The sequence below is a fragment of the Lithobates pipiens genome, unplaced genomic scaffold (assembly GCF_037356315.1).
Source record: "Lithobates pipiens isolate NorthernLeopardFrog02 unplaced genomic scaffold, aLitPip1_a1.2 Scaffold_3, whole genome shotgun sequence".
In the NCBI taxonomy this organism is placed as follows: domain Eukaryota; kingdom Metazoa; phylum Chordata; class Amphibia; order Anura; family Ranidae; genus Lithobates; species Lithobates pipiens.
In genome coordinates this window covers 185,759,075-185,771,391 of record NW_027507790.1, presented here as the reverse complement: position 1 = coordinate 185,771,391, position 12,317 = coordinate 185,759,075, and the positions used below count along the sequence as shown (strand labels likewise).

General features: G+C 40.2%; 1 protein-coding gene across 1 annotated transcript in view; it reads right to left on the bottom strand.

The window, feature by feature from the left end:
- IPO11 (importin 11) overlaps positions 1-12,317 on the bottom strand; it is a 703,238-nt gene that overhangs the window by 564,660 nt on the left and 126,261 nt on the right. Inside the window, exon 6 of the mRNA XM_077462617.1 lies at positions 89-221. Within this exon, the coding sequence (XP_077318743.1) occupies positions 89-221 (133 nt within the window). The remainder of the gene's footprint in view (positions 1-88; positions 222-12,317) is intronic.

Sequence of the window (12,317 nt, the reverse complement as noted above, 5' to 3'; positions counted from 1 at the left end):
AAAAAAAAATATTTTTATGGTTGGATAATTATAAATAACTGTCTGTGGCCATCTTAAAAATGGTTAAAGTAAAAAACAAGCAGCAAACCTTTTAGCGACAGCGCAGCTCTTTCCATTGAGCTAATAGCAGCCGAGTCCCCACCAGAGCAGATCTGTTGTAGGAACGTGTCGGCATGATGATTCCACAAGCAGCATGCAAAAGTGTAGATCTCTGAAGCTAGCTGAAATATAGAAAAAAATAATCAGCAGGTGAAAATTCTGAGCCTAAGGGTTATTTCATTTGTAAAATTAATGAACACTGTAACTGATGGGCCACTACTAACACAAACAATTGTTTTATGCCTAGGTGCCCCATGAGTTAACAGCAATTCGCAAGAAGAATTCAACAAGACAGCTCACTACAGAGGTCATAAAATTCTCACAGTGAATAATCAACAAATGTTCAAAGACAGATTATTAAACCGGATGTGACGACATGTAAAACACAGATGTGAGAGAACCACCGCTCCAGGTAAGTCCACAAATCCAAGAAAACAGCCCCTCCAGGAACTGATAAATCCAGGTGCAGGCACGGCATATACCAGTTGCAAGTAATTGAAGAACTCTGGACGGCCGCACTCCAAGATAAAGTCAAATGCCTTTTATTCATGAAGCAGAATCACACAAAAGTGGGTCACAGCAAAGCAACAATATCTAACGAGTTTCACACTACCAAAAGTGCTTACTCATAGCTAACAAACATGGAAACATGACAAATAAATATAATTCATAGTTAAACACACATTGAATTGGTTAATTGATAAATTAGCTGAACAGCTGATTCAACTAAGGAGCCAGCTTGACTCCATCAAACACATAGCTCTAACCCTCAACGTGTGTCACTGAAAACCCAACATTTGTTCTATGTCTGTATGATGTGTGTAAGCAAAAAAGTATATATATGTTTATATATATATATATATATATATATATATATATATATATATATATAAATAAAAAATGTGCATCTAAAAGGAAAATAAGAGATTGAAGTGGATGAATAAGTGAATTGAGCATGTGAAAAACACAAATGACATTATAATATGTGTACGGAAAACACTAAGTGTAATCATACATTAGGTGACTGCGTATATGATCAAAAGTAAAAAAAGTGTATAAAAAAGATTATTACAAATCATATATAATGTATAAAACAGTCAAAAAATGTACCTAATAATAAAAGCAAGATGAAAATAATATATTATATATATATATATGTGTGTGTGTGTGTGTGTGTGGACCTTAAATATATACATATGTAAATAAATAATATAGTGACTAATTATATATGTGTGTATGACAGAATAAATTGTCAATCCATAAAAATTACATCATTACACTATCATTAAGTGAACCACATGTATGCTAATATATAATGACACGAATCAGTGAAATAAAACTGTGAAGGAATATGTAAAAAAAAGTGTGTATAAATTGAGCAAATGGAGACAAGCAAGCGTACATGAATATTACTGCCTACTCATGGGGGACAGAATAACAAACAGTTGTGCCCCAACTAAATTGCAATGCTCCCAGGTCTTTTCCCTGTCTTACCATAAGGTACAGCTGAAGCCAATTATTGCGGTCGTCTAAGCAACAGGAAGTGGAAATCGCAAAGATCTAATCAGCGGGTATCCAAATGTGTGTGTAATAATAAACTTTAGGAATCATTGTGTCGACATTAAAAATTCAGTGACACACATCAGAGGGAACCTAATGCACATAAAAATATATGCGCATGTGTAACAAGCCTTGCGAGATAAAATCCTGGTTAAATCTATAAACATTTATACACAACCATCATGAAAATGCATAATAAAAAGAAAAATAAATTAAAATCCTTCATCAGAATAATGTACAAAAAAATTATAGTGGCAAAAGTGCAAAAATACCAATCCATAAACTCCATAGAAGTGAAAAAATAAATAAAACTATATGCACAAATATTAGTGCCCACTAAGCGGTACCAATATCGATATCTATTGTTCAATGTATAACCTAATTATCATTATATAATCAGCTAATTTATCAATTAACCAATTCAATGTGTGTTCAATGATGAATTATATTTATCTGTCATATGTTTCCATGTTTGTTAGATATGAGTAAGCACTCTTGGTAGTGTGAAACACGTTAGCTATTGTTGCTTTGCTGTGACCCACTTTTGTGTGATTCTGCTTCACAAATAAAAGGCATTTGAATTTATCTTGGAGTGCAGCCATCCAGAGTTTTCAATTATTTGCAACATGTAAAACACAGAAGCAAGGACCGCTGCTTCCGGGTCTTAAATTACATTCATGGGCGGCACAGTGGTGTAGTGGTTAGCACTCTCAAGAAGGGTCGCTGGTTCGAATCCCAACCACGACACTACCTGCCTAGAGATTGCATGTTCTCCCTGTGCCTGCGGGGGTTTCCTCCCACAATCCAAAGACATGCAGGTAGGTTAATTGGCTTCTGTCCAAAATTGGCCCTAGTATATGAATGGGGACCTTGGATTGTGGGCTCCTTGAGGGTAGGAACCGATGTGAGTGTGCAATGTACAGGGATAGGGACAATTGTAGACACTTACTCAGGTTGAACTGGATGGACTGGTGTCTTTATTCAACCTTACTAACTATGAAACTATGACATTACATCTGGTTTTGAGATTGAGGCTTGAGTCGCACGCTGATCAGTGAGAGTGATGCAGCAGGCGAATTTCCCACAAGCTGTATACACTGGTGCCGGTAAAAGGCAATGTATAATGTGAGTTTTAATACTATTTGTTTATATCGTATATCATTTTAATAAACACTACACTATGATACTTCTATTTGGTATTTTTAATGTTATTATTCTATGAGAGAGTGCGAACACATAAGACATAAGGATTGGGAGGAGAGCCTTAAAGAGGAACCAACTTGAACATCAAAAGCAAAATTTGACCTACTGTAAAAAGGGCTCATAAAGGTCTGGAGAGTGTGCATTCTGGCTTTTAAAGCACAAGTGGTGAAGAGATGTGATTAATTGCTTAAAGTGAAGAATTGGACATGCTTATCTCAAAATGGTGCTGGGTTTTGCACACTAATGGACTTTATTGACAATCATATGTTCAATTTTATACTGTTGGTTTGGTATATGTCATACGTAGAGTGTTAGCACAGTACCTTTATATTTAATAGTATCTTTAGTGAAGTGGGATTTCCAAAGCTCCCAGAATGCATTGTCTGTATTAAATTCATTTTGTGACCAATAAATTGTTTCTGAACTAGAAAAATATCCAAGATTCCAATTACCAGCCTAATCTGAAATCTATCTAGTCAAGATCCTTCTTATATGTCACTATCACACTAAAGCCTTTACGCACACGGGGTGTTAAAAAGGATGCTTTTAGAGAGGCTATGCATTTTTTTTTCTGCCTCTAAACGCCCCTCTAAGTTAGGCTATGTGTCCATGCACACGTGTTTTCTGGCCAGTGGCTAGAAAAAATTATATTTTGGCCAATGAAATGAACACCCAAGCATTTGACACACCTAAAAGGATTTGCACAATGTGGCTTTAGGTGCGATTATAATGCCGCTTTAAAAAAATCCTGTGTGTATGGGGTCTAACCCTTACAATCCACATTTTACTACAGGTAAGCTTATAATAAAGCTTACCTGTAGCTACCCCAGATATCTCCTAAAACTGCACGGTTTAGGAAATATCCCCCTTTACCAGCATGTGCCGACGTCATCGGCACATGCGCACTGAAGTAATGGTATGTTTGTGCCGTTGCTTCACCTAGTCTGCCGTTCCCGGTGTCGCTGGCCAATCACAGCTCCGGAGCCCGTGATACCCGGAAGTAACTCTGGGAGCGATGTCGCTGGTGTACTGGGACCACTGCGAGGGCTTCGATTTAAGGTGAGTATTACTACCTCATTATGCCTTTGTCATGCAGGAGTTTTTTTTGTGGGTTTACAACCACTTTAACCACTTAAGGACCGAGCCTGTTTTTTAGATGTGGTGGTTACAAGTTAAAAACTGTTTTTTGCTAGAAAATTACTTAAAACTCCCAAACATTATACTTTTTTTTCTAACACCCTAGAGAATAAAATGGTGGTCATTGCAATGCTTTCTGTCATACCGTATTTGCGCAGCGGTCTTACAAGCGCACTTTTTTTTCTTCTTCTTTTTTTTTTTTTTTTTTTTTTTTTTAGAAAAAATACACTTTTTTGAATAAAAAAAATAAGACAACAGTAAAGTTAGCCCAATTGGTTTTAATATTGTGAAAGATAATGTTACGCTGAGTAAATGGATACCCAACCCAACATAACTTCACGCTTCAAAATTGCGCTCGCTCATGGAACGGTGACAAACTTTTACCCCTAAAAATCTCCATAGGCGACGTTTAAAAAATTTCTACGTTGCATGTTTTGAGTTACAGAGGAGGTTTAGGACTAGAATTATTGCTCTCCCTCTACCGATAGCGGCGATACCTCACATGTGTGGTTGTAACACCATTTTCATATGCGGGCGCTACTCACATATGCATTCGCTTCTGCGCGCGAGCTCGTCGGGGCGCGTTTATAAAAATAATTTTTTCCCTTTTATTTTTTATTTTTACACTTTTTTTTTTAAACTGTCACTTTTATTCCTATTACAAGGAATGTAAACATTCCTTATAATAGAGAAAAAGCATGACAGGACCACTTAAATATGAGATCTGGGGTCAAAAAGACCTTAGATCTCATATTTACACTAAAATGCAATAGAAAATAAAAAAAAATTAAAAAATTTGTAATTTAAATTTTTTTTTTTTAAATGGCCCTTTAAGAGCTATGGGCGGAAGTGACCTTTTGATTTGCAATGTCATGAAGATGGGTGGGGGCCCATCTTCCCCTCATTTGTCTCCATGCCAAGGAAAAGAGAACATCTGATTGCCTCCGTCGCTGTTGACGGCTCTTGTAAGTGGCGGAGGGTACCGGAGCCGCGGCAGGAGGGGGGGAGTGCCGCCAATAGGTACTTTCTACACCAGCTCCTCTGCTACTTGTTTACCTCCCTAATCTCCCTCTGCCTTTCTGGTGTTGCTCGAGGTACCGAGAATACTACCTTGGAGGTCCCTTTTCTCAATTTTGCTCCTAAGTTCAAGGACAACACTGAAGAAATTACACTTTGATACAATGTAAAAGTAGTGAGTGTAGAGCTTGTATAACAGTGTAAATTTGCTGTCCCCTCAAAATACCAAAACACACAGCCATTAATGTCTAAACCACTGGCAACAAAATTGAGTACACCCCTAAGTGGAAATGTCCAAATTGGGTCCAAAGTGTCAATATTTTTTGTGGCCACCATTATTTTCCAGCACTGCCTTAACCCTCTTGGGCATGGAGTTCACCAGAGCTTCACAGGTTGCCACTGGAGTCCTCTTCCACTCCGCCATGATGACATCACTAAGCTGGTGGATGTTACAGACCTTGCGCTCCTCCACCTTCTGTTTGAGGATGCCCCACAAATGCTTGATAGGATTTAGGTCTGGAGACATGCTTAGCCAGTCTATCACCTTTACCCTCAGATACTTTAGCAAGGCAGTGGTCGTTTTGGGGTTGTATTTGGAGTCGTTATGTTGGAATACTGGCCTGTGGCCCAGTCTCCGAAGGTAGGGGATTGTGCTCTACTTCAGTATGTCACAGTACATGTTGCCATTCATGGTTCCCTCAATGATCTGCAGCTCCCCAGTGCGGCAGCACTCACGTAGCCCCAGGCCGTGACACTCCCACCACCATGCTTGACTGTAGGCAAGACATACTTGTCTTTGTACTCCTCACCTAGTTTCCGCCACACACGCTTGACACCATAAGAAGCAAATACGTTTCCCGGTCTCATCAGACCACAGGACAGGTTCTAATAATGTCCTTAGTCTTCTTCTCTTCAGCAAACTGTTTGCGGCTTTCTTGTGCATCATCTTTAGAAGAGGCTTCCTTCTCGGACGACAGTCATGCAGACCAATTTGATGCAGTGTGCGGCGTATGGTCTGAGTACTGACAGGTTGACCCACCCCTTCAACCTCTGTAGCAATCTGGCAGCACTCATAGGTCTATTTCCTAAAGACAACTCTGGATATGATACTGAGCATGTGAACTCAACTTCTTTGGTTGACCATGGCAAGGCCTGTTCTGAGTGGAACCTGTCCTGTTAAACCACTGTATGGTCTTGGCCACCGTGCTGCAGCTCAGTTTCAGGGTCTTGGCAATCTTCTTATAGCCTAGGCCCTCTTTATGTAGAGCAACAATTCCTCAGAGAGTTCTTTGCCATGAGGTGTCATGTTAAACTTCCAATGACCAGTATGAGAGAGTGAGAGCAAGAACACCAAATATAACACACCTGCTCCCCATTTACACCTGAGACCTTGTAACACCAACGAATCACATGACACCGGGGAGTGAAAATGGCTAAGTGGGCCCAATTTGGACATTTGCACATAGGAGTTTACTCACTTTTGTTGCCAGCCATTTAGACATGAATGGCTGTGTTTTGAGTTTTGAGGAGACAGCAAATTTACACTGTTATACAAGCTGTACACTGACTACTTTACATTGTAGAAAAGTGTAATTTCTTCAGTATTGTCACATGAAAAGATATAATAAAATATTTACAAAAATGTGAGGGGTGTATTCACTTTTGTGAGATACTGTATATACATAACTCCTCTTCTCCCAGAGTTTCTGGTTCCTCCCCCCCAAGTTTCTATGGTGGCACTCATTCAAGCTTCCTACCGAGCCACTCGTTGACAAAGACAGCGGAACCCGGCCTCACCCAGTCCCTCCCTGCCTTGTCACTGTCTTTGTAAGACGCAAAGCCTGCATGACCAAGAAGTAAGGGAGGAGAAGAGCTGCATATCGGCAGAGCACTGGGTCAAATGAAAACTCTGGTAAATAAAGGGGGGGGGGGGGTTACTGATGCCTAAACATTTTTTACCTTAATGCATGGAATGCATTAAAGTAAAACATTTTTAGGTTTTATTATAAGGACTTTAATTAAATTAAACATTGTAAAAGACCTAGGCCGACCGACAGTCCCTATAATATACCACTGCTAACCCAACTATTATTTTATTAAATGCATTAAATTTAGCCAGGGGCAAAATGATACCACAGCAGCAGTGGGCAGGTTAAAATTTAAACATTCACTGTAAACAAAAGCTGTGAATATGGCAGAGATTTTCTCAGGGCCAACAGTACTTTAAAAGTAGAGAAAATGCCAAAAGTGTACTTCAGGCATTCCTTAAATCAAAGATAAATTGGCACTCAGCTTTCAGTCACCTTACATTTGCTAGAAGATAAATCTAATGGAAACGGCAGCCAGTGAATTCTTTAAATGACTGACAGTGATACATTCCATGGCGTTCCAAGAATTAACCTGAAAAACTACTCTGTCCTTAAACCCTAGCATAGTCTGTAAATTCTCTGTGATTTCACAAGAAGTAGTCCCAGCGGGAAGGAAACCTTTTACGAGCAGTGCCCTGCAAATATCAGACAATGTGCTCCAGACACTTCTGTTTTCATTAAAAGTAGAAAAATGGTGACGCTGACAGATATCCAATCGATGCACTTCAGATAATTAAATTGTCAGCCTAATCGTAAATTGTTCATGTTGGAAAATTTTACTCCTAAGCAGAGGGGTGCAATATGTGCAGCTAATCCAAATATGAATTTCTGAGTGGGACAGTTTATCTATAGCTCATATATAATGAAGTAAATTATGCTGGATACAGAAACAATGGTAAACAAAGAGGCTGGTCATCTATCTAGAAATCCTGGCAGAAAGACATACGGGTATTTCATGCACTTGAACATTTTTTAACATACAACCTTCTTGGTGTTAAACAACAACTCAAGTACAATACATAGAAAATACACTTTGGTTCACTCATGAATTCTATTAAATGTCACAAAATGATTTAAATCCAAGCAATACTTTCTCTCTTCTTACTATCCTCCATCTCTGCCTTATGGATCTCTTCATAATGGAGAAAAGGTGGGTTATGCTTCCATTGTACACTGATCAGCCATTATGACCACGAAAAAGTGAGCCTGTTATCCCTGAAGTTGATGTGTTGAAAGCAGAAATAAATTACAAGCAAATTGCAATGGCTAGATGACTGGGTCAGAGCATCTCCAAAACTGCAGCTCTTGTGGGATGTTCCCTATCTGTAGTGGTTGGGACCTAGCAAAAGTGGTCCAAGGAAAGAAAAAAACCAAAGTGATGGGCGGGTCATGGGCCACCAAGGATTACTGAGGCACGTGGGTAGCTCAGATTGCTGAAAAAGTTCATGCTGGACCTGATAGAAAGTTGTCAAAACACACAATGCATTGCAGTTTGTTGCATATGGCACTACACAGCCACAGACCGGTCACAGTATCCATGCTGACCCATGACCAACGGCAAAAGCAACTACAATGGGCACATGAGCATCAGAACTTGACCAGGGAGCAATGGAAGAAGGTGGCCTAGTCTGACAATTTCAAAAATGGTTTGAGGAACACAACGGCGAGTTCAAGGTGTTGACTTGGCCTCCAAATTTTCCAGCTCTCAATTCAATCGAACATCTGTGAAATGTGCTGGAAAAACAACTGCAATCCATGAAAGCAGCGCCTCACAACCTATAGGACTTAAAGGATCTGCAACTGAAAACTTGGTATCAGATACAACAGCATACCTTCAGAGGTCTGGCAGATGCCTCAACAAGTTATGGTAGGTGGTCATAATGGAGTGGAATGTTTAACTGTACTGCCATGTCATGTCATACTGCATTTTTTTTCTTATGTCTTCTCTTTTTTTCAATAAAATAGGATCCGACTAAATCCATACAGTATAATTACCTGAAATCCATCGTAAAGCTGAACTCCAGGAATTCAGAAAGTTGGAAAATGTACTGGATTATATAGAGTTAAGTTCAGGGAGGTGCATGGCACCTGATGATGAACTTAAAGTGATTGTTTGTTTTTTTTTGATAAAAATAATAAACCTGTTATACTTACCTGCCCTGTGGATTTGCATAGAGCAGCCTCTCCTCGGGTGCCTCTTCAGCTCTCCTGGCCCCTCCCTCCTGACGAGTGCACCTACAGCAAGCAGCTTGCTATGGGGGCACCTGAGCCAAGCTGCAGCTTTGTGTATTTATTCAGACACGAAGCTTCAGCTCGGCCCCCGCCCACTATCTCTCCATTGGCTGACTGACTCTGATTGAGAGCAGCGGGATCCAATGGCACCACGCTGATGTTTCAGTCAATGAGGAGTGGAGCCCCGGGCAGCCGAGACAATCCTACATCACTGGATAGAGATGGGGCGCAGGTAAGTATTGGGGGGGCGGGCTGAAAGGAACTGCTGCACACAGAAGGCTTTTTATCTTAATGCACATAAGATAATGCATTAAGATAAAAAAAAGCTTCTTTACAACCACTTTAAATCTTTAATTTACAGCACTGATGCTGGACCTTTTGGTCTCAGTTCCATGCAGCTGCTCTGCCTGCCCCTCCTTCCTTTTGTCCAATCACAGAGTGCTTTGGATTATGCAAACTCATTCACAAAATATAAAAGCTTCTCTAAATGCAGCATAGGGAAGGGTTGGGCTAGATGCTGTGTGTGAGACAATGCCTCTCCTGTCAGAGCACCAAGAGTAAATAAATAGCTGTACACCTCGTGCTTCATAAAAAAAAGTTCACAAGGTGGCATGCACCTCTTCGAACTTAACTCATACTAGTTGAGGAACGGGCCAAAGGTCGGTAACGTCTGGTAATGAAGATAAGGACAGCTGCAGGTATGCAAAGATGATATCAGCAAGTGCAGAGGCGTGGCTTAAACCAGGAAATTCATGTGGGAAGCAAAGACAAGGTTCACCAGAAACGAGAGGCAAGATTGTCCAAGGCATCAGACAGAGAGCTGTCAGGCATTTCCAGTACAAAATGAGAAGAGTTACAGCTAGACACCGCAGAGGTCACAGGTTCAGACCCTGACCAACGGTGTTGTAAAAAGCCTTTTATTTACAAACCTCTGTAGCTCAAGCTGACATTTACACACCAGACTGAAACACCCATCCGTCATCAGATAGTTCAGCTTGAAGCTTCCATTAGATAAAACCAGCTATAAGACAAGCTGCTCCTGATTTGTATTTGATTACCCACAAGCTCGAGGAAACCTTTGTCATATATTAAATGTTTATTTGTAAAACAAAGATTGTATACTGTTCATAGAATACAAAAACAAATAACAAATCAGTATGAAATAAAACTGCACTTGAACCCAAAAAGTGAACATTTGCTATGTTATATGGAGCATTTAAAGAGATAATAAAGTCTTGTTTTTTTTTTCTTCTTTAAAAATAATAAACATGTTATACTAAAAACCACTGTGTAGTGGTTTTGCACAAAGCGACCTGGATCCTTCTCTTCTTGGGTTCCTGGCTGTAGCTCCTGCCCCCCCCCCCCCATCCTGTCGATTGGCTCCACAGCAAGCAGCTTGCTAGGGGGGCACCCAAGCCACAGCTCTGTTTGGCCATTTAGACACGGAGCCACAGTTCAGCTCAGCCCCCTTTCTTTCCTCACTGGCTAGCTCACTTTGATGGACAGCAGCGGGAGCCTTTGGCGCAGCTGCTGTGCCTCCATCAATCAGGAGGGAAGCCGAAGCACACGTAGACATGGCTGAATCAAAATGGGCTAAGGTAAGCATTAGAGGGGGCCAAAGGGGGCTGCTGCACACTGAAGGTTTTCTATATTAATGCATAGAAAGAACCTGAAAATGCACCTTTGATCTTGAAATCCCCCCCCCCCCCCCAAATGAATTGCAAGCTCTAAAGGCACTGCTGTGTATGGTTGTGAGTCTTAAGCGAATAGACAAGTGAGATTTGGTGTGGTCTTCACTGTGCTGCTCACTGGAGACTCTGACATGAAGCAGCAAAGCAATGCCTCCACCAAGATGACTGCCTCTACATAGAGAAGCAGTGCAGAATAAAGCATAGTGATAAGAAAGATCAGTGGCTGGGTGGCTACAGGCAATGCTAATGAACAGTCCTTTGTCTGCATTTTTTTGGACATATCTTCCACATTTCAGTTACAAAAAAATAAATAAAAAAAACTTACTCAAAACCATTGAGTTTACTTATAACAATACACTTACTAACTTGGTGGAAAATAAAATAAACTTACTAACTTATTTCAGAATGTTTTTGTGTAGCATTATCACTGCACGATGCATCAGTTACTGACTCTTGCACAGCAGATAAAAAAATCCCTTTAAATTAAAAAATATGATTCCCGGTAACAGGTTACAGCAATTGTGAACGGCTTTTTGACCAGGTTTCAATACAGCCAATTTTCTTAGGATGCAGCAATTTATTCTTTTTACGTTTCCTGTAACAAGTTTGATTACTGCGTCATCGTTAGCAGCAATATTAGAATGAAGGTATCTTGACTGAAAAAACAAATTGCATAATAACTGAATAAAAATACTGGAAGAGCAGCAGCTTCTTAGAAACATAGAACATTTCCCATGAACCTGAAAGGAAAAACAAGACACCATCAGAGGGGATATTGCTCATCTAAACCCAAACTGCGTGGGTGTCTTCTTTATTCCCAGTTCTAGACTCCACTTTAATCTTAGCCGCGTAAAGGATAAACACTCCTCAAGCACTTAGAAGGCAGGCTGGGTTGCTGCAATCATCAACTCTTAGCTCTTTAAACATATTGAGACACTGAAGTGTGCTAAGAAATATGAGTGGAATAGAGGAGAAGAGCTTAGACCAGCGGCTTCCGCGAGTTTTAACACAGTAGGAACTGGAGGCTTCTATGTTGATATCCCAGATACTGTTGTGCTGCCCCACAATTACAGATATTCCATGGGATACCTAAAAATCTGACTTTTGTTACATAGTAGGGGAGGTTGAAAATAGACACAAGTCCATCAAGTCCAACCTGTGTGTGTGATTATATGTCAGTATTACATTCTATATGCCTGTATGTTGCGGTCGTTCAGGTGCTTATCTAATAGTTTTTAGAAACTATCGATGCTCCCTCCTGAGACCACCGCCTGTGGAAGGGAATTCCACATCCCTGTCACTCTTACAGTAAAGAACCCTCTATGTAGTTTAAGCTTAAACCTCTTTTCTTATCATTTTAATGAGTGGCCACGTGTCTTGTTAAACTCCCTTCCGTGAAAAGGTTTTATCCCTATTGTGGGGTCACCAGAACGGTATTTATAAATTTAAATCATATCCCCTCTCAAGCATCTCTTCTCTAGAAAGAATAAGTTCAGTGCTCACAACCTTT